This window comes from Syngnathus scovelli, chromosome 21 (assembly GCF_024217435.2).
Source record: "Syngnathus scovelli strain Florida chromosome 21, RoL_Ssco_1.2, whole genome shotgun sequence".
Classification (NCBI taxonomy): Eukaryota; Metazoa; Chordata; class Actinopteri; order Syngnathiformes; family Syngnathidae; genus Syngnathus; species Syngnathus scovelli.
The window spans coordinates 7,449,048-7,468,640 of NC_090867.1; the positions used below are offsets into that span (position 1 = coordinate 7,449,048).

Consider the following 19,593-nt stretch of genomic DNA (forward strand, 5'->3'; position numbering starts at 1 on the left):
GTGGGAGATTCGGTACTTGATAGAGGTAGCAAAAAGTACTCCTAAGGAATCAGATGCATAAAGACAAAGATGTGCTATATATATATAAAAATAAAAAAAAGTAACAAAATACAGACTCTGAAATGAAGCTACAAATCAAATGGCAGGTTTATGTGTTAAAAAAATGCAATCATGATAAATCTTTTCAAAACCTTTTCATCCTGTACAACTCAACTGAAAGAACACCACCATGATGAAACCTTGGTGAAGGTGAAGGAAATGAAGATGCTAAAATATGACAAATATAACCAGTTTGTGGCACAAAAAGACTTAGCAACACAAGAATATGTGATTTTAAAAAAAAGTAATTTCCACATCAACCTGAGACAATGTTTTTCATTTTTTCTCCTCCGTTTATTCAGCTTACTCTCGTTATCAGTCAAGGTTATTTCTTCAGCTGATAATTTGTTTAGTTGTCTGCTGTGTAAATCTCTGCAAATTCAGAAAAACAGGACAAAGGACACACAGGAAAGATGACAGTGTCTCAAAACATTTGCAAAATGTTGGCAGCTTCGTTGAAACTCAGTCAAAACACATGACATCACGTTTGGGGATGAGACAACCAAGTCGGGGACAGAATTAAAGACGCAAACATCTGAAATACAGTGAAGAATACAGTAAAGAAGGCAAAAAGCAGGTTTAATTTAAGAATAGATTCAAAATTTAAGAAGACAGGATGGAAATAGCAATACTTTTTCTACCGCTTTCTTCATAGACTGTAAATGAAATTAGCTCAAATAATCTGAAGACAGGATAATAGCTCAAAAGATACAGAGTATCTTTCTCTACACAGTCCAGATAAGCAGATCAAGTCATCTGTCATCATAAACTGGTTCTTTGAGGTTCACATGAAAGTGGAAAATGACAACCCGGTACTTTTCATTTGAGGCATTCATGTGCAACTCTTTAGGGACGTGAGCCAAAAATAATTTTAATATGTGCATAGAAACACACACTTAGGCATGAATATCTACTTTGGCTCATATTTCTACAGCGCTTGATGTGAAAAATAGCTATTTTTATATACCTTTCAATATTTGTAAGCAGATTTAAAATAATACAGTACTAATATATGACATCATCGCCCAATCAATAACACTTTTTTTATGGCAGGCTAATACACTACAATTTTAGAAATACATACATATATATATCCCCTAATAAGTCTTTTGTATAATTTTCTGAAGGCAAGTATAAACTGAGGCATGAGTGTCGCAATGGTAAGACGGGAAGCTTAACATTGGAAGCCCCGCGTTGAGATCTTCCAGATTGCTTTAACATAACATTCCACGCGCAGACATTCCTATGATTCAGCTTTTAGCTCAGATCATTTAGTCCACGGAATCCTTCAATATGAGAAGTTGAACAGACAGGGAGGAAAGAAAAAAAAAGAATTTTGCTGCTCTAGTGCCCCCATGAGGAAGATGGAGTCAGAGCAATCTGACAATAAATAAAAGAACAATGATTTAAAAGAGATTGGCCTGTTTCTTCATGTCGTTTCGTTTCCAAAGTGGCAGTTTGTCAAATTCCCTTATGGTCATGCCAAAGATTTCAACGAAAGACTCTGGGGACAGATGACGCTGAAATAAAAGAACGCAAAAGCAATTTTCAAATTCCACCGGTCAGAGCAAAACTGATGCCATTACCTTACCTCTAATCTTGTTCTGTCAACCTCTCTGGGAAGTTTCGCACGCCCCCTGTTGGCAACCGTGAGCATTTCATACGGGTAGACCTTGACACAAGAAAGCAGGACAAAATACAGGATATGTTTTCATTGGTCAAAGTATGGGCAATAAATACATGCTTGGTTAGTTTTAGTTAGCAAAGAGTAAAAAAAAAATTGGAAGGAAGCGCCAATACTTGCTTTTGGCTCCAGCAAATTAGGCATTGACACTCCTCTGTCCATTCGTGCAAATGGATGCAGGCTGTCATGGGGGAGCTACAGACACAAGCAAGCACTTGCCGCAATGAGGTTAGTCACCGTTAAACCGAGATAGCAAATTAAATTAATCGTGTGCGGTTTTAGATTGTGAGGTTAATCAAGACGCCGTTATGTTACGTGGAAGCTTGATTGAGGAGAAGAAGTGTTACGGATTCAAGTTCTCTCACCTTGAAATCTGAAAAGGAAAATACTTGCTTTAGAATGATTGACACAAAACAAGAACAGTGATGAGGGTTGAAAGAAAAAAAAAATACCTCTTAATGTGTCGCCGCTGCTTCGGAGGAATTCAGTAGAATGTGGCTGAGTAGAAACAAAAAAAAATTATGCATAATTTGTCAAAATGGAGGTCCGTAATCGCAGCCTGAATAAAAATAAGAATAAAGTGACCTACTGGACTGAGGCCGTTACAACTGTATCCAGGCAAAGAAGACGTTTGGGTGGAGTTTGGATCTATGTCAATGTCAAATAGCAGATTCTCTCAGTCTCTTCACAATTATTTTTTTCAATTTCTGCCGCCATGCTGTATGTGTACATGTTGTTGCCATAGCAACCTTGTTTATTTTTATGAACCAAACACTTCAAAGTACCTTGCTGCTTGAAAATTGGAGGTTTTCTGTACATGTTGAAACCTTGATCTGTAACGGGACAAAAGTGGCATTAACAAAAATAAATGTTTGACAACACGTGACATCATCGTATTTTTCAAAATAAGGGTAGTGCGCAGTAGCGGAGGTTGTTGTGATCTTACCTCCGCTGTCAAGCGCTAAGAGGTGACAGGAAGTTGCCAAGGTGTCGTTGGCAGAAAATAAAGAGCCTATTTGTTATTCCGGAGGAAGGAAAGGAGTGGAAGATGAAAAAGTGGAAAGGCGGCCAGGTGTAGAAGCAAGAGGGAGGGCGCTATTGACATTAAAGTTGGAATAAAAAAATCTCAAGGTCTTACCGGGCCGGTGGAAGTGTTGAGGCGATCGCGTCGGCGTGTAGCTGTGACGACTGTACGACTGAACGCCGAATGATCCGTGGCTCGCCGATTTGGGAATGCATTTTCTCAGCTCGTAACCTTCCTTGAAAGAAAAAAAAAAAAAAATACAAATGGATGATTGTTGATGTTATACTGATTGAACGCTGACTATATTTACCTCGGTGGTCTCGGATGCATTTGCTAGAGACTACAAAAAAAAAAAAATATGCACAGAATTAGCCAGAAAGACACTTATTATTTTGTGGTTTTAAAAAACTAAAAAGAGATGAAGGTTAAATACGGCACATTTCGGCATCCGCTGAATGACGTTACCTCGGCGGAGCTTTTTCTGTCCCGTGCGTTGCCTCTGCCGTCCAAAGCAGCTGAGGTGAGGTCGTCACTCTTATAGGACATCATATCGGGATGCTCTATGTCATAAATAGCCTTGACTCTGGGAATTGCTGCTAAGTCTCGGTAATCAATGATCTCATCATCTACTTTGGCCTGGGTGGGGGACAGTGGGAGTGGGAGGTGGCGGCAATAGGAGAAGGGTTGGAACATTACGGCTTGAGACAGTTTGTCAATGTCGGACAGGGGACGAACAACATTTCCGTGACTTACACAAATGGAGCGACCGGGGCTTCCAGGGGTGCACGAGCCGGGTCTGGAGCAGGAGCTTTCAGATGAAGTCAAAGTCAACTGAGAAAGAGAGAAAGACGCATTTTAATTTTTCTTTCTTCTATTTTCTTATTGCACATGCCAAAAGTGCAAAGGTTACAATGGATGGTTGTGTCAAAAAATGATATCAAACAGACAAAAGTGAGAAAAGAGTTAAGGAGGCATGTGTTGTGATGCAAGATGGCAGCTGCTGAATCTCAAACTACGACAGATCAAACTGCAATCATGAGATTAACCTTCAGGTCACTCGGAGGGTAAAAGAAATCAAGACATGGGGTTTTGCTTCGTCGAACCTGAGGAGAAGTAGATCCCATTGACTAAGACTTCCATTTCATCCCTTGTTTTAAGTGTTAAATTTTTACCCTGTTGCTGTCATGGTTCCTGCTCCTCTCTCTGCAATCCGGGTGCCACACTGCTGAGCCTAGTAAACGGAGAAAACTTCATCAATTAACAATTTACGCAAAATCCTGCGTTCAAACTAACCTTGCAAATACATTTCTTCGCCCTCGGTGAACATTTTGTCACATCGGGTGCATCTCGCGCATTCCGGGTGATAATGTTTGTCCCCTGCCTGTTGAAAATCAGAAAGGATCACGATGCAGTCAAACATGATAATTTTGATGATTTTTTTTTCTATATGGATGTAAACGACAGTACCTCAAGGACCTTCCCCGTTATAAACTTCTGACAAGCGTCACACTGCACCCCAAATTGAAGCTGGTAGTCCCTCTCACAATATGGAACTCCATCCCTGCGAGGTGAACATAAGATTAAGATAAGATTTGTCCAATGTAAAATATGCAATAATCAGTTTTGCTATTTACTTGCTGATGTATTCTCCACTCAGCAATTTTTGGCAGATGTTGCACTTGAAGCAGCCGAGGTGCCACTGGCTTCCCAAAGCGAGTAAAGCCTGCCCGTTCTTGATATCGCGTCCGCAGCCGTTGCAGTCTACGAAGATCCAAACACAACATTGCTAATACGAACATGGCTTAAACATTAGCATAATGCTTTCAATTCAGCTAGCTAGCGGATCTCCTCGACATGTTGTGGAACGTTCCAAAGGATGCCGTTCCGGACAAAGTAGCGACCTGAGCGCATTATAACTACAAAAAGTAAACACCAGCCTGTCTCATCCCTTTGTGTTGAGCACAATTGTCTTTCTAATCCCGAGACTTGGCTCGATCGCTGCCGTATGCACAGTTCCAAGTGAGGTCAAGTCAAGCTCAGGTCACCGAGTCGCTGTTTTGACGCGGTCCCGAAGGAAAAACCGAAAAGTGTATCGAAATAGGAAAAATAAAAGCCTGAAAATGACACAAAGATGCACCTACTGTCGGAGTATCGGATACCAGTCGGCGGAGGGGTCAACGGGTTAACACACCGCTGACAGATGCACTCTTTCCCACTGAAGGTGACGCAATCACCCGCGGGAAAAGGTTGCCTGAGGAATAACGCAAATTTCGCAGTTCAGTAATCACAAATTTATAAACTTGGAGCACAACAGAAATGACTTTTTTTTATATTACTTGCAAATGGTGCACACAAAGCAGGTCGGGTGATAAGTCTTGCCCAAAACGGCGACCACGTCTCCCTCCACAAATCCCCCGCAGCTGTTGCAGACCGTGCCATGAAGCCTCTGGTAGTCCAGCGGACAGAGGCAGTCGCCGTTTTTTATGAAGAAGCCCGACCTGGTCAAATCACAACCACAAACTACACAAACACCAAGAGAAGAAAAATATTGCGCAATGAGTAACAAAAAAAAATCCCTGCATACCAAATATTTCTCCTGTTTTATCAAGTGTTTAAAAAATATTTGGATAGCAGGAAGACAAATGAAAAAAAAAAAAAAGTATTTGAGTCCATCTGAGCTCGTAACAGTTGCACCTCGACAGAATGCACTCGAATGCCAAGGGCTGTCTATTTCTGTCTTGGTCATACAAGAACATTGTTGGACACAATGAAAACAAGCATCTGTCCCCTCGTTCAGTCAATTTATTACATTTTAACTAGTCAAAGGTTTATAGATTACTGATAAAACAGCGTTGTGTCATTTGATAGCTTTCAAAAAAAATATAGCTACACTATCTGGGTTTGAATCTGAAATTTTGGATTGCTACTATTTTTATCTGTTTATGAATTGATGTAAACTCAGCACAAGAAAACAACGTGAGAAGCCTGTCAGGCTCAATTAGGAGAAGACAAAGACCTGCTGGGTAAACATGAAGCCGTTGGTTGTCTGGCAACCACGAGAGCCCGTTGAAAAGGGAATATTTTGCAATGAATCCAGCTTGAATAATTAAAGCGGTAATTTGGAATTGTGTAATCAACTTTTTTTTTTAAATGTATCCTTGTGAAAACAGCTTTGGCAGCATGACAGTATTTCCACCTGCTCACATTGCTTTGAAATGGTACACCGACCTTTGCAGGTGAAACATTTGATGTGGAAATGACTGGACTGGACTCGAAGCACCTCCCCTTTGCAGACCTCCCCGCATTTGACGCATCGGATGACCCGCTTGGGTGCGGGAGAGTGAGTGTGAAGCACTGCGAGGGGGAGAACAGAAGGTGCTTGTCATCGGCATGACTTGGCGGTAAACAGATACAGTTTGCATGAAAAAATATTAATCATTAAAATACAAAAATGTGTTTTCTCCTCAGAGACTTGGCGGCTCGCAAATGAGTTATGTCACATGGCTGCTTGGGGCCCCATTCTTCTTCTTCTATCTACACTCACTGGCAGCTAGAAAGCGAGGATGCCTGGACAATCTAATCACAGGCCGCTGCAAAGGTCCCGCCTGTGATTGGCGGAGGAACAAATGTGACACATTGACAGCTTTGCTTCTCCCGCTCTGCATGTGGATGACTTTTTTGTATCTCAGCTGAACTTAAAAACTAGAGCGTACCTCCGTCTCGTGAAAGCTAATAAAATTGAGACATCGGTATGCGGCCTTGCTATAGAAGAGATTTGTTGCCATGGTTACAGGCATGTATGCAGCAACAAACAAGATTACATGCTTTCCAAAGGTTGACGTTAACTGATTAAGCCCGGACTAGTCATCTTTTGCTAGCATGTCGAAAATCATGCTAACCTTTAGCAACATAGCAATTTTTTTTTTTAAACATTTCCCTTCATTTTACTTTTTTTATTACATGTGCAAAAATATGATTAAATAAAAATAATCACTATCAAATCAATTAAAGTGATACTTACACACACCACTAGAGGGCGCACAATCACCTCTGTATATAATAAAATGCGTAAATGGAATCGATGAGGCAATCCGAACGACGCTTCTTAAGTTCTGCCCGTGAAGCTGATCTGCTGTCAGGTATTAGCAAACGGTAGATTTAGAAAGACAGCAAATGGCGAGAAACCCGAGACGCTCACTTAATCGTGCGGCCGAGAATCTATTTAAGGTATCGCGATTTATCTTTACGTCGCAGACAGGAAGCCTTTAACAATGTTCTATTCTTTTACAGAAAACTTGGGAGGGGATTCGATTTGGCCATGAGTCACATTTGAGCAAAACGATGATCTTGTAATTGTGAGGTAAGCTGAGAGGCAGCTCATGAGATTCTTCTGGAATGTCTCAGGAGAGAACTGTTTACCCACTTATGACAGCAAGTGAAAAATGTCTCACCCTGACGAAGCAGATAAGTCACAAAAGACCACTTGTGTAAGACAAATAAAATAATAGTAGGTATGTGAAAGGAGCCTTTTCTTTCTTCAATGGTCACGCACGATCCACATGCTGCTCTATGTTTAACTTCACCAGCTGAGATTCTCTTTTCCACACTTGGCAACAACAAAGTTTGGATCCCTTCATTTTGTTTCCTGACTATTTTCTCCTTGTCAATTTAAATCTTTCTGGAAAGACGCACTGAGTGAGGTCAAGGGTGATGCGCGTCGGAGCTGAAAATAAGAAACGTCTTTTCCCTCCAGTTTCTTTCCTTCCGTAAACGTTGCAAGTCTTGAAACTTTTTTGGGAAACTTTACGGCTATAAAGATAAACTCAAAAGAGACGCGTCTCATACATAAATACAACAGCAAAACACTTTCCAAAGTCATCATTTCAAATTGTCATATCAAATGCTACAAGTAGGAATAATAAAAATATGCTATGACCTTTTGAACTGCATATCATAATTTCCCTGAAAAAAAAAAAAAAACTTTAAATACACATGGACACACACTACCTTTCTCTTTCATGGCGGTGATTGCGCGTCTTTCGGCGAGAACTCTTGACTGCGGTGAATCGGAGCGAGAAAGGGAACAAGCTGGACTATTGCTTCACAATGGGAGAGGGGCGGTCCCAGCATGTGACAAAATGTGTGTGCAGGGGGAACATGTGTGTGTGTGTGTGTGTGTGTGTGTGTTCTAAATGAAAGCTAAGGGAGTAAATGTGCTTCTGAGCCATGACATCATCCACTCGATGGAAAGTATGTGTTTTTCCTTCAGCCTGCACGAACGTACGCACGAAAATAGATAGAGTGGTTCCTTGGCTTTTTTTTTTTTTTTTTTTGAGGGGGATATATATTTTTAAATTAATCAGCCAATTAATTTAACCGATTAAGTCTGGTAGTTTGCAATTAAACGACAAAGAAATATTACATATGATGATTTTTGGGACATATTTGGTGACCAGAGGGACTAAAAGAGGATTTAAAAATGTCCCCAAAAAGAACCTTTTTCAGATTACGCGTGTGTGTGGGTACCTGACACATCAGCAGGTATGGCCGCCAACTTCCCGCACAGGACGTAGTCATTGGGATTGAGGAACGGCAGCTGCTCCATCATGCACTGCTTGGGGATCAAGTAGAGCACCTCGGCGATCTGCCCGTCCTCGATGATGGACATGCGCCTGACCGAGTTCTTCCGCTTGACCCGGTCCAGCACCACCGTGTCGTTGGGTCCGATTCCGCAGATGCGACCCAGGCTGTTGAGGCGGCTCGACATGCTCATCTCGTCCAAACAGTCCGGGCCGCAAAGACCCTCCAGCAGAGAAACCATACGAGCGGACCCTGGAACGAGATGATTCGACGAATTAGGTTGCTCTTAAGGATCAATCTGCCTTTGTGTGTGTGTGGTCCATCAGGCAGCACAGGTCCTGTAAGAAGATTAAGGCAGGTGTATTTTTAGTGTTTCTCTTCACAGTGAACAGTCTCGCAGGTTACATTCTTCCAAGGATGTCATCATGTGATGCATGAGCACTTACAGGAGACAACAAGGCATCAAAATTGATTTTTTTTTTTTTTCTATCTGAGTTTGAGTCGGATTAAAAGAAAAAAACTGTACCAAATAACTACTGGCCGAAAACACAACTTGTGATTGTTTTTTTACTAATCCACATTCCGTGCTATGACAAAAGGATTGATTTGTGGATGACATTAAAACAACAAAAGAGCAGTTATTTAATGAAATGAATCAAATAAATAAATACAGATTTGACAAATCCATTTTAGGCGGTGTAAATGCTTGTTTGCTAGTGTCACAGCGCCACCTACAGACTATAATGTGTAAAATGTTCACACGAAAAAAAAATGAAAAGAAATGTATCATTTTTAATTTATTTTTCAAGTAATATTTTAATGGTTATGTTTGTAAAAACAACTGCGGCGATATCAATTCATCTCCTGCACAGGACATTAAAGTCATATCTGTATACTTCATTGTAAAGTTTTGAAATGTGGTCACTTTTTTTATAAAATAAAAATTAAAAAAAATCTTATGGCTTGATGTAATTCCCTTCTTCAAGAATATATTAAAATCACTAGCCGTAAATTAAAAAATTCAAATAGATCAACCATATAGCTGTGGAATAAAACTGTAACAGTAATCAAATAAGCTTAGAGAAATGCTCAAACTTGAGGACAATGGAGAAGTCAGGAGTTGATGGAGCGAGACGGCGACCGTGCATCTCTCTCGTCCTCATCGTCCACTTCTTCTCCACGGGTGAGCGGCTCCGTGTCGGACTCCGCTTCTGCCTGTGTCGTTCTTTTGCTTAACTTGTTCAGAGTCCCGCCCTAGAACAAACACATTTAGTCCCAAACAGCCAAAGAGGGAGGAAGTCATTTCAAAAAGATGAAATAGAAGCGAGACCTGTCTGTGATCGACGATGTTGAGCAGCACCGAGGTGATGATGCAAGCGATGGTGTTGGCCAACATGAAGATCATCATCCTCTGCCAGCGCCACAGCGGGATCTTTGTGTCACTGAGTGTCCAGGAAATCAAAACATGATGCACCAAAACGACGATGAACTGTGCGGGATTCCCTACCTGAACTTGGTGCCCAAAATCTGCCCGACAACCAGATTGGAGATCCCGATCCCAATCATCTGGACGGAGGTGGCGATGCCCATGGCTGTGCCGATGGTCGCTTGAGGCACCACCAGAGGAATAGATGGCCACATGCTTGCCTGAAACACAGCACAGAATGCTATTTAAAGGGAAAATATTAAGAGTTGGCTTGGAGGAAGAGCCAAACTGACGGCAGCAAAGGAGTAGGTGACTCCCAGCCAGATAGTGGAGACCAGAGGAGCCACGAAGGTGAACGCCAGCAGTCCAAACACGGGTAGTGTTAATACGGCACAGGACACGGCAAAGATGCCCCGCAGACCCACGTAATCCTAAAAAAGACACAGGAACAAATTTCTCAACTCTAATTACAGGATTCCGATATAATAAAAACATCTCAACTTACGATAAGAATCCCGACGCAGGCGGAGAGGACGAGGGAGCTGTCGTAAACGGCCCCGGCCACGTAGGACGCCTCCTTCTGAGTGTAGTCGTCGTACTTATCCTGAATGAACTTACTGCACAGATCATCACAATGTCAAGACTTTTCATAAAAAGCCTGCTCTCCTTTTTTTTATGTTGATTTTTCTCAATACCTGGCATCAGCAATGAAAGGGAAGATTCCGTTGTAAAAGAACATGATGGTCAGAACCAGCAGCCAGTACCTGAGGGACAGCTGCTTCACATCTTGAATTCTCTACAGAAGCAACACAGGAATTAGGAATTATATCGATATGATTGATTCATATAACAGAAAGTTTTTTACCACTTTGCGAGACTCCTCTTGGATGACCCCATCAAGACCTAGCTGCTTCATTCCCACTTTGTCCAGCGAGCTCACGATGATGGCAGATGTAAAGCCCAGCACACACAAGAGTGCACCTAAAAAAAGTATAGTAAGATGGCAGCAGGCTTACGGTCTAATCTAATTGTTACTTACCACCCCAGAGGGTCCACTGCATGCCAAACCTTTCTTCAAAGCGCTGCGTGAGGAAGAAGTTGAGGACTGAGCCCAGGCGTGAGAAGGCCAAGGTCAGCCCGAAGGCTAAAGCCAGTTCCTTTCCCTTGAACCAGAAGGCAGTGATGCGGTTCTGAACAACTGGAGGAGAAGAACACTTTAATTATACATCAAGTATTCAAAACGGTTCCATATCATTCCAAAGTGATTGCATTTTTTATTCTTACTGGTCAGAGATCCATTGCCAGACCCGAAGAGGAGTCGTCCTGTGAGCATCAGGGGCAGCAGGTAGGGAGTTCCTTTAAAGTGGGAGCCCAGAGCGAATAGGGAGGAGCCCAAAACGCACAAGAAGGAGAAGACAAACACTCCAACTGTGGAGAAGCAGAAACGAAACTATTAGCAGAAGTCCCTTGCCAAAATCAATATCAAAGTGACTAAGTTGATCAACTGGGGATGTAATCAGGTTGACTACATAGATAACCAATACAAACGTTAATTTGTCAACAAAATTATTGATTTTGGTAAGTTTTATGGTTTGATATGGTAAGAGTGAAATGGTCTTACATCGGTTGCCCAATTTGTCAATCAGGAAGCCAGCCAAGATCACCACAATTGCATTCCTGAAGATCACAGAAACACCATCAACCATCTTTTAAAAAGTACTGTGTGCATCATATCAAATATTGAGAACCCCCTGCTTTTGGGTACTTACGTCCATGCATAGATAGCGTAGAGAAGATTGTACTCCTGGGGGGTCATCCCCAAGCCCTCCACACAGTCCATTGTCCCATTGATTACAGTTGCATTGGGGCATGTCAGGTTCTTGGGGGATGGAGAGGTTGTCATGTGATTAATTTGACAGAACAAGCCCCTTAAAGGATGCAACTTTACGTACCCCTTGAAACTGGTTTTGCAAAACGCTGGGCATATCAAAACAGAAGTAGGAGCCGAAAGTCAGTAAGCAATTGAAGAGCAGCACCACGAAGCGATAGTAACCTGGAAAAAATGTTTTAAATAAATGACAGTTTATCAATTAGAGTTCTGTGCTCATTGTTACTTATTTATTTCATAATGCAAAGATGGTTACACTAAGTTATTTGCTATCATTCATTCAAATAGTTTGTTTTAAATTCCCATTCCTGACCTTTGACACCGCAAGCATGCTGAGTTAGCTATTTAAATGTCCCAGTTAAACGACACAAGAAAAATATTGTCACGCGACTAACTAAGCAGAATTATGCGTTTATGTTAAACGTACCTTTTTCTGCCGGTTGTGCCATGTTGAGAGGATAAAGAAAGACTGAATAAAGAAAAGAAAAAGGGGGAAAGTCCAGTTTACAAGAGCTATTAGTGTTGTTTAGGTGGACATTAGCAAACGACCGAATATTAAATCTCACAACAACGTGGATGCGTCTATTGCACTGTCATGGCCGAAAGTTGTGTTTACAAATCAGTGCTGACGTTGCGCAAGCGCAGATGCTACAACCTTCCTCACGTGATAGTCTCACAATTTTTGAGCCATTTTACCACCCATAGGCAATTAAAACGTCTTCAAAATATTCTTATTGAATATTAAAGCACTAATACTAACATTCTATATCACATGTCAGTGTATTACAACCAAAACTATTGAACGCGTTTTTTTTAAATTTGATCACTGACGAACACCGTAAGGTGCCTTTCTGAAATGACCCTCGGAGGACACCGTCACAAGCAGAATGTAAACAAAGCGTTTTTTAATCAATCGTTGGGATTTGTAGCATTTTTCTGATTAAAATGTCTGCAATATGGGAAATTTCCGATTCAGATACTGAGGTCGATGAAGAATCAAAAGACTATTTACAACGTGATGGAAGTGCTAAAGACTCCGGAGATCGAAACTTTTCCCCGCCAGGGCACGATCGGCCGAGTCCAGCAAAAAAACGCCGTTCCAAGGAGGAAATCGAGGCGGATAGGGAGAAAGCGTTGCAACGGAGGGAGGCTCGAGAGAAGAAGCGAGCTGCGAAGGAGCGAGAGAAGCAAGAGAAGAGAAAGGAGCAGCAGGAAAGAAAAGAAGCTGCACAACATCTTAACAGTCTCAAGCCGGAGAATTATCTCAAACGCTTGACAGTCTGCATCGATTCAGGTCTGTTGCTTTAATAAAGTTGCTATTCATCACATTTAACACCACCTCTTTCCTAAAACCATCAAAAATATTCTATTTTAATTTCTTTTCCGGCTTACCTGTCCTTTGGCTGCAGCCCTCCTGCAACAGGGAGGCTGTGACATCCTCTTAGGCACCCTGTCATCTTTTGAATGGAGGTACAGCATCCAACAGCAGCGCCTTCCAAACAGCATCACATGGATCAGGGATTTACCTCAGGTGAAAGAATCCCTCCATATATGAACATAGCAAAAAGTGATCATCACCGTAAAATGTCTGTGACTGCGTCCAGTTGGCTGAGGATGGCGCTGGAACAGTTGCAGAGGACCAGCTCGTGCAGGTGCTACGTCCATCTGAATTCTTAGACATGGTTACCTCTGTGAAAAAAGTAAGTGGGTGTTCCTGTGCGTCTGGTATTTATGGAGACAAGAAAAAAAATCTCACCTGAATTTACCTGCATGTGTAATTATTACTACAGATGATGGACAATGAGGAAGAACCAGTGGTGGACTCCGTCCTCGGTCCTTTCCTCGATCTGGATGGTGTAAAGGCGATCACTCTCTTGGTAACTGAGTCCCAGATGGATTACAGGTGATTGTCAAAAGATACACTATCATTAGTCATACCTTGTTTTTGAGTCAGGTTGATGCTGTGCTTCTGACCAACAGGAGATTAGGCGAAACAATCCAATCCAAATACGGCGGGAGGAATTTGGACGTAGAGGAGGTTCGTCGTATCGCATCTGCTGCCGTTGCTGAGAAGATGACATACTGAACGCATCCTTTGCATTCTGCTCAGGTTCTCGTGTATCTGCAGCTTCATAAGAACATATCCGTGGTTTTTGTGAATGGATGGCAGGACGTCACTGACCACGTGTGCGCCGTCACCAAGTCCTTGTCCAAACGTCCTTTTAAGTAGGTCGCTCCAGAGGGATGGATTTAAATTGAAATGTCAGAGAACGCATACGAGTTACTCCCACCTCAGGCAGCTGACGGAGCAGTCGGAGCTGCCCTTTTGCGTGGACGGCTCGTGGGCCAGCGGGGTGCGGGTGGAGAAGGACGGCTCCGGGCTCAAGCAGGTGTGGAGCAAGCAGATCCAGCAGCTCAACAGAGTCAGTCAGGCCACGGCTTCCTGTGTGACAGCCGCTTACCCGTCGCCGCAGCTACTGCTGCAGGTACGCCTTGGACCTCAGTGAGGTGTATCAAGTGTGTGTGTGACAATAATTCTCGGTTGATTACATTGCAGGCTTACAAGGCATCAGGCTCAGAGGAGGAACGAAAGAAACTGTTGGCCGATCTGGCAGTGAAGGCTGAAGGCAAAGACAGGCGGGTGGGACCTGAGATTTCCACCAGAGTTTACCGCTGCCTCACCGCTCAAAACCCTGAACTAGTCCTGGACTGACTTGAAAATATTTACAGTACATCTTGTTACAGCATTCAATTAAAAACCTGCAGCAGAACTTTTTTTTTTTGTCTTTTGGTTTTTATTTTTTAGTGTACAAGTAAGAAAGTGATATGTTACAAAATGTTATATTCATAGTATCAAAAAGTAATTAATTTCTTTTCTGATATGGATCGCTCCTATTACATTTCAACTGAGCTTTTCCCTCCCCTTTTTTTTTATTTTTTATTTTTTCAGGGGGTCTAATCTGTTGAATATCACTTACAAAGAGACCAAGTCATTAAAGCAGAAGCCAAGTCCAAGTAATGAATGCAATATTAATCTGGCTAGCACGTTTAGACTAATGGGGCTGCATAGTACATATCATTGCGTAATTTCCGCTTGAAGTTCTCCGCTAGAAATGATGCTCGTCAATCGTCACATTTCAGTTCAGACAAGTTGAGCGTTCAATTCATCTTAAACGGGAACAGTTTAAGAACATTTGCCACAGACTTACTGATGGGAGCGGTAGGCTTCATGTCCAGCGGCATCTTTTACTTTGATAATCTTCTGGATCTGAACTTTCATTGTCGCTGCTGGGCGGCGTCAGTTGGGAGCGACCACACGGTGACTCGGGACAATGTTCCGCTTCCGAACTGGGTGAGTCGCAGGCACTGAGGACGACTGGGCCTGACCCCTCGTCTTGCATAATGGAGAACACCCAACCGAGCCGCCGGCGTAGGAGCGCGAGCAGGCCCGGAGGTAGCTCCAGGGCGCTCAGAACATCCGGGCAGTCGGGGAGGATTTGACGAAGGCGCGTGCAGCAGAGGTACTGCAGGGATGTGGGCGTGTAACAGGCGCGGATCACCTTCATGCTGCTCTTGGCCGCTGTGGAGCACAACATGGGGTAGAGCTTCTTGTTCTGCAGCCTGGTGGCAGCGACACCTGAAGAGCAGATAATCGAGATGTTGGCCCTGGCAAGTGACCCAAAAAGTTGAGGAACACACCTACGCAGCGTCGATTCTTGTAGATGGTCAAGGTACCGTGCCAGGTGTCCAAGTGCAGTCCGATGATGGAGCCTTGACCGAACTGCGAGGAGAAGTCCACTTTCTCACCTTTATGCTGGAGGAGACCTTTATACAAGACATAAAAAACATTTTCAAGACAAAACAGCAAGGGCCACAATGCTTGTAATGTCCCGGAGAAACCACAAGGCGGCGACAAAGCAACATCTTTCCTTTTAGACAAGACTATTGCTACTCCCAGTTTCAACCCCAAACCTGTGTAGGAGAGCCCCCAGCTGTCTTCATCGTGACCCAACAGGCTGCCAAAGTTATACTTGAACTTCTCCAGGTTCACCTCTGCAGTTCCAATTCCAACCATCTGCAGAAGACACAAACAAGTGGAAGAGAGACCTTACGTATTTTATTACGAGTATATCATTATGAGTTTATACCATGTCCGTTCCGTAGACGGGCGAGGTCATCTTGACTTCCCAGAAGTGTTGACCCTCGGTGAGCTCTCTGGTTCCGCGAATGGCGGCCGTGCCGCAGCTGTAGTCCGAGTGGAAGCTCACCTTCCGGTCGTCGCAGCTGAGGAAGGCGCCGGACGACTTCATGCGTTGGTCCCATACCCAGTCAAAGTCTGAAGATAGATATAATTAGGAACAAACATTCATACAATCTCATAATTTTTTTTTTTAAATGAACTTCCACCGTCGACGTCGTCGTCCTCCCCACAGAGGCAGTCGGCGCTGATTCCAAAACCCGGGTTCGGCTCGTCTCCCCAGGCACATTGGCAGAAAGCCTCCCCGAGCACGGGCGCCAGTCTGGATGGGGACACCGCTTCCATCAGCTCAGGGCCCGTCTGGGTCACCAGGTCATCCACCTCAGACTCCACGTCACTGATCTGCATGATACGACAGTGTATTCCAGTTTGGGAAAGTGATCAATCATCAATCAAGTTTGATAGACACTGGACCTGTGTTGTTGTTTGGCTTTCCCATTCTTCCTCTTCAGCAGATATTGGCATCATCGTGACGGAATCCATCCCCTGGGACATTTCGTTCCAGGCCAAATGTCGATCCCAGCCGCCCTTACCCCTTCCCTCAAATCAGATCAAACTCTGAAATCAATAAAAGACACATGACTTTAATACGGTATGGTGTACTACTCAGCATTTTATTTCATTGAGGTTCCTCAGTCAGCTTACGCAGCGTGCGTTCTCGTGTGCCTATTTTCTACCTCTCCCATATGCCGCAATCGGTATGTGCAACGTTTAAATCCAGCCTTCTGCTGATAGTGTGCCGCCATGTTTGCTGGAGCAAGTCTCATCTATACTTGTGCACAAATTAGGTCACATAATTTATGTCGAGCATTTGACGTTCACCTTGCAGCTTCTGGAAGATCATTTTCAATTCCTTTCAAAGAAATATGCTATTTATTTTATTATAAGATATACAACAGGGCATAATGTAAATTATAGCAATAAAATATAGAATAGAAAATAGTTGAGGGAACTTTAAATAATGAAAGACAAATTCACTGTAAGTCATCTTAACCTGTTGCATGAGAAATTGCAGGAATACTGTAGATCGATTTGCCTAGCATGTCTGGGACCACGCCACCAGTTTTCATAGCAGCTGGTCACTGCTTTTCCAAGCAGGTGGACCAGATAATTGCCAACAATTTAGATTAGTTAGTCTGGGGCTGGGTTCACTTTAAGTGGGTTTTGGCCTACATACTGGAAATGCATCATCTGGACTCATGAGCAGCCAGTATTGTGGTGTGAGTGAATAGCTTCAGTTAGTTTGACATTCGTTTAGAATACTAATAAGCATTGTCAATGCAATTGTAATGACATCATCAAATCAAAGCCAGCAAGTGGTTGAACTGTCAAACAGTGACGTGACATCAAATAGCACATGTGCAGAAATGGCATTTTGACAGTCTAAATTATATTAAAAACAAAAGGTTGGTGGTCTTACCTTACTGGAATCTTCTAGTGACTTGCCTCGCAGCAGTGGCTCATTTGACTGTCAGCGTGCCACCACACCGAGCGTGCGACAGGTGCACTCTGCTGTGGCCCACTTCTTTCCCCCAAGATCGCCAGACGTAAACATGACCTGACCACGCCTCCGTCTTCCGCTCATTGGATAAGAGCTACAAGTGGGAGGGGTTTTGCGTCCGTGCGCCTTGCAGTAATCAATATATTTTTTAAATTACATTAATTTAAGAAAATATATTAAACGGTTACTTCTATGACTAAGCATATATCACGAGTATGGTAAGTCAGTTACAGTAACTGTAAATTAGATAAGATTAAAAAATCCGAGCAACTATGAAGGAAGTGAACGCCACGCGCTCTGCGGTTGGCCACTTTAGAGTTGTAAGCGGCATTCGATTGGCTGAGATTAGTCAGGTGACCATTTACGGAAGTGCTTTCGGCATTCAATGTGTACCGATGCTGCGTAGTTTACCAAATAACAGTTATGGAACAGAATGGTGAGTTTCCTTAGTTTACAATTCTTCTACACACCTTTAGGATTATAATAACAGATAAGAATAAAACGTTGTCTCGTCTTTCAAATGGCTAATATAAGCAAAAAATCCAAATATCGTTGGATTCGCTTACTGCTGTATTTTGGAATTGCATTCATATTTTGAAAAAAATAGAAAGTAGTTTTATCTTAAAAATCTACAGTACCTCAGTGCAATAACGAGATGTTTGTTGTCCATTCATTCCCACCACTAAACAAAACATTATTCCTTTCTAGATAGCAGCAGCCTAGCCCAAGTACGCCATGTGATCTTGGTTCTGTCCGGAAAAGGAGGTGTGGGGAAGAGCACTATCACCACCGAGCTAGCTCTGGCACTGAGGCATGCTGGCAAAAAGGCTGGTGATCATTTATAACTCAAAGAAAAGCTCATTTTGATTCCTGCAGTTGTATATTACCTTTACATGCTGGGCCAAAAGGAAGTCCCTGTCATAAATGTCAACATTATCACCCAACCTTTTGGTCCATCATGTACAGCACAATAACTTTTTATTCCACCAGGTTGGCATCCTGGACGTCGACCTGTGCGGCCCGAGCATCCCGCGCATGCTGAACGTGCATCATCAAGATGTGCACCAGTGCGATTCGGGCTGGGTGCCCGTGTATGCCGACGCGGAGAAAAACCTAGCTCTCATGTCCATCGGCTTCCTACTGGACAACCCGGACGAAGCTGTGGTGTGGAGGGGGCCCAAGAAAACAGGTGGCCTAGTTTCTAATCAAATGTGGAGGGAACCTTCATGAGAATATTTTTTGCACCTTTTTGTCTTCTTAGCAATGATTGGTCAGTTTGTGTCAGACGTGGCATGGGGCGAGTTGGATGTCCTGCTGGTGGACACGCCGCCGGGGACATCTGATGAGCATTTGGCCATCTTGGAGAACCTCAAGAAGCACAAAGTAATTGACGGGGCGGTTTTAGTCACCACCCCTCAGGTAAAGAACACGACAGATGACGTGACTTCAACACTTATTTTTCTTAAAAGCCCCTCGCATGGTCTTGCAGGCGGTGTCAACGGGTGATGTCAGGAGAGAGGCGACTTTCTGCAAGAAAACCGGAGTGCGCATCCTCGGGATCGTCGAAAACATGAGCGGCTTTGTTTGCCCGCACTGCTCAGTGAGTGGAATTTTGTCCCGTCTCCTTTTTTTTTTTAAACGAAAAATATTTTGACTAATATTCTTCCCTTCTAGGAATGCAGTAATATATTTTCCAAAGGTGGTGGTGAGGAGTTGGCCAAACTTACCGGATCACCTTTCTTAGGTGAGTTAAAACAAATTTGCCATATTGTCAGCGAGGAAATGTGATAATTAAATTAATAATGGCTTATTAAGATCCAAATCATTGAGTGTTATAAGTGATGGACATCTGTTTCCCATCCAGGTTCGGTGCCCTTGGATCCTCAGCTGAGTGCAAGCCTGGAGCAAGGCAAAGACTTCCTCAAGTCATTCCCAGACAGCGCCACCTTCAGTGCCATTAGTGAAATTACTAAGACTCTCCTCAACAGCCTTCAAACCACCTGAATGAAAAGTTGATCCCAGAGTGTTAAAACAAAAAAATAAAGAATTTATGAACTTGGCTTTGACTGTACTAATTTGCTTGTGGAAATATAAAACAGGATCATAAGGTTTGTGCATTCAGGACTTGCAAAA

At 43.0% G+C, this 19,593-nt stretch overlaps 5 protein-coding genes across 9 annotated transcripts; 2 read left to right on the forward strand and 3 right to left on the reverse strand.

The window, feature by feature from the left end:
- Positions 1-123: 123 nt before the first annotated feature.
- LOC125991297 (actin-binding LIM protein 1) lies at positions 124-8,698 on the reverse strand. Of its 4 annotated transcripts, XM_049759121.1 has the most exons (20): positions 8,334-8,698; positions 6,036-6,161; positions 5,144-5,327; positions 4,949-5,058; positions 4,442-4,568; positions 4,275-4,368; positions 4,101-4,188; positions 3,980-4,038; positions 3,561-3,638; positions 3,273-3,443; positions 3,118-3,147; positions 2,922-3,042; positions 2,730-2,795; positions 2,569-2,616; positions 2,373-2,431; positions 2,236-2,281; positions 2,149-2,156; positions 1,904-1,978; positions 1,691-1,771; positions 124-1,619 (listed from the first exon to the last, which is right to left on the reverse strand). In XM_049759121.1, the coding sequence occupies exons 1-20, from the start codon at positions 8,626-8,628 to the stop codon at positions 1,506-1,508; spliced, it is 1,980 nt and encodes a 659-aa protein (XP_049615078.1). In that variant the 5' UTR covers positions 8,629-8,698; the 3' UTR covers positions 124-1,505. The 4 variants fall into 4 exon arrangements, 1 of the variants encoding a protein (XP_049615078.1); XR_007489227.2 differs by lacking the exon at positions 124-1,619 and adding an exon at positions 3,854-3,910 and having other exon boundaries at positions 1,732-1,771; positions 1,900-2,156; XR_007489228.2 differs by lacking the exon at positions 124-1,619 and having other exon boundaries at positions 1,732-1,771; positions 1,900-2,156.
- Positions 8,699-9,171: 473 nt separating this feature from the next.
- On the reverse strand, positions 9,172-12,321 carry mfsd1l (major facilitator superfamily domain containing 1-like). The gene is made up of 13 exons (XM_049759128.1): positions 12,129-12,321; positions 11,766-11,866; positions 11,583-11,692; positions 11,435-11,490; positions 11,098-11,241; positions 10,853-11,011; positions 10,679-10,794; positions 10,509-10,609; positions 10,319-10,430; positions 10,107-10,244; positions 9,895-10,034; positions 9,718-9,829; positions 9,172-9,641 (listed from the first exon to the last, which is right to left on the reverse strand). The coding sequence occupies exons 1-13, from the start codon at positions 12,148-12,150 to the stop codon at positions 9,501-9,503; spliced, it is 1,452 nt and encodes a 483-aa protein (XP_049615085.1). The 5' UTR covers positions 12,151-12,321; the 3' UTR covers positions 9,172-9,500.
- Positions 12,322-12,547: 226 nt separating this feature from the next.
- On the forward strand, positions 12,548-14,472 carry eme2 (essential meiotic structure-specific endonuclease subunit 2). The gene is made up of 8 exons (XM_049759143.1): positions 12,548-12,995; positions 13,111-13,232; positions 13,306-13,401; positions 13,492-13,604; positions 13,682-13,739; positions 13,812-13,927; positions 13,998-14,187; positions 14,259-14,472. The coding sequence occupies exons 1-8, from the start codon at positions 12,647-12,649 to the stop codon at positions 14,412-14,414; spliced, it is 1,200 nt and encodes a 399-aa protein (XP_049615100.1). The 5' UTR covers positions 12,548-12,646; the 3' UTR covers positions 14,415-14,472.
- Positions 14,473-14,613: 141 nt separating this feature from the next.
- spsb3b (splA/ryanodine receptor domain and SOCS box containing 3b) lies at positions 14,614-17,552 on the reverse strand. Of its 2 annotated transcripts, XM_049759138.2 has the most exons (7): positions 17,380-17,547; positions 16,374-16,517; positions 16,109-16,301; positions 15,850-16,037; positions 15,674-15,776; positions 15,401-15,526; positions 14,614-15,338 (listed from the first exon to the last, which is right to left on the reverse strand). In XM_049759138.2, exons 2-7 carry the CDS (start codon positions 16,452-16,454, stop codon positions 14,929-14,931), a joined length of 1,101 nt encoding a protein of 366 aa, XP_049615095.1. In that variant the 5' UTR covers positions 16,455-16,517; positions 17,380-17,547; the 3' UTR covers positions 14,614-14,928. The 2 variants fall into 2 exon arrangements, with proteins under 2 accessions (XP_049615095.1, XP_049615094.1); XM_049759137.2 differs by having other exon boundaries at positions 15,401-15,776; positions 17,380-17,552.
- Positions 17,553-17,766: 214 nt separating this feature from the next.
- Positions 17,767-19,519, forward strand: nubp2 (nucleotide binding protein 2 (MinD homolog, E. coli)). The gene is made up of 7 exons (XM_049759158.1): positions 17,767-17,896; positions 18,169-18,287; positions 18,451-18,649; positions 18,722-18,879; positions 18,950-19,060; positions 19,135-19,204; positions 19,325-19,519. Exons 1-7 carry the CDS (start codon positions 17,884-17,886, stop codon positions 19,462-19,464), a joined length of 810 nt encoding a protein of 269 aa, XP_049615115.1. The 5' UTR covers positions 17,767-17,883; the 3' UTR covers positions 19,465-19,519.
- The last annotated feature ends 74 nt before the right edge of the window (positions 19,520-19,593 follow it).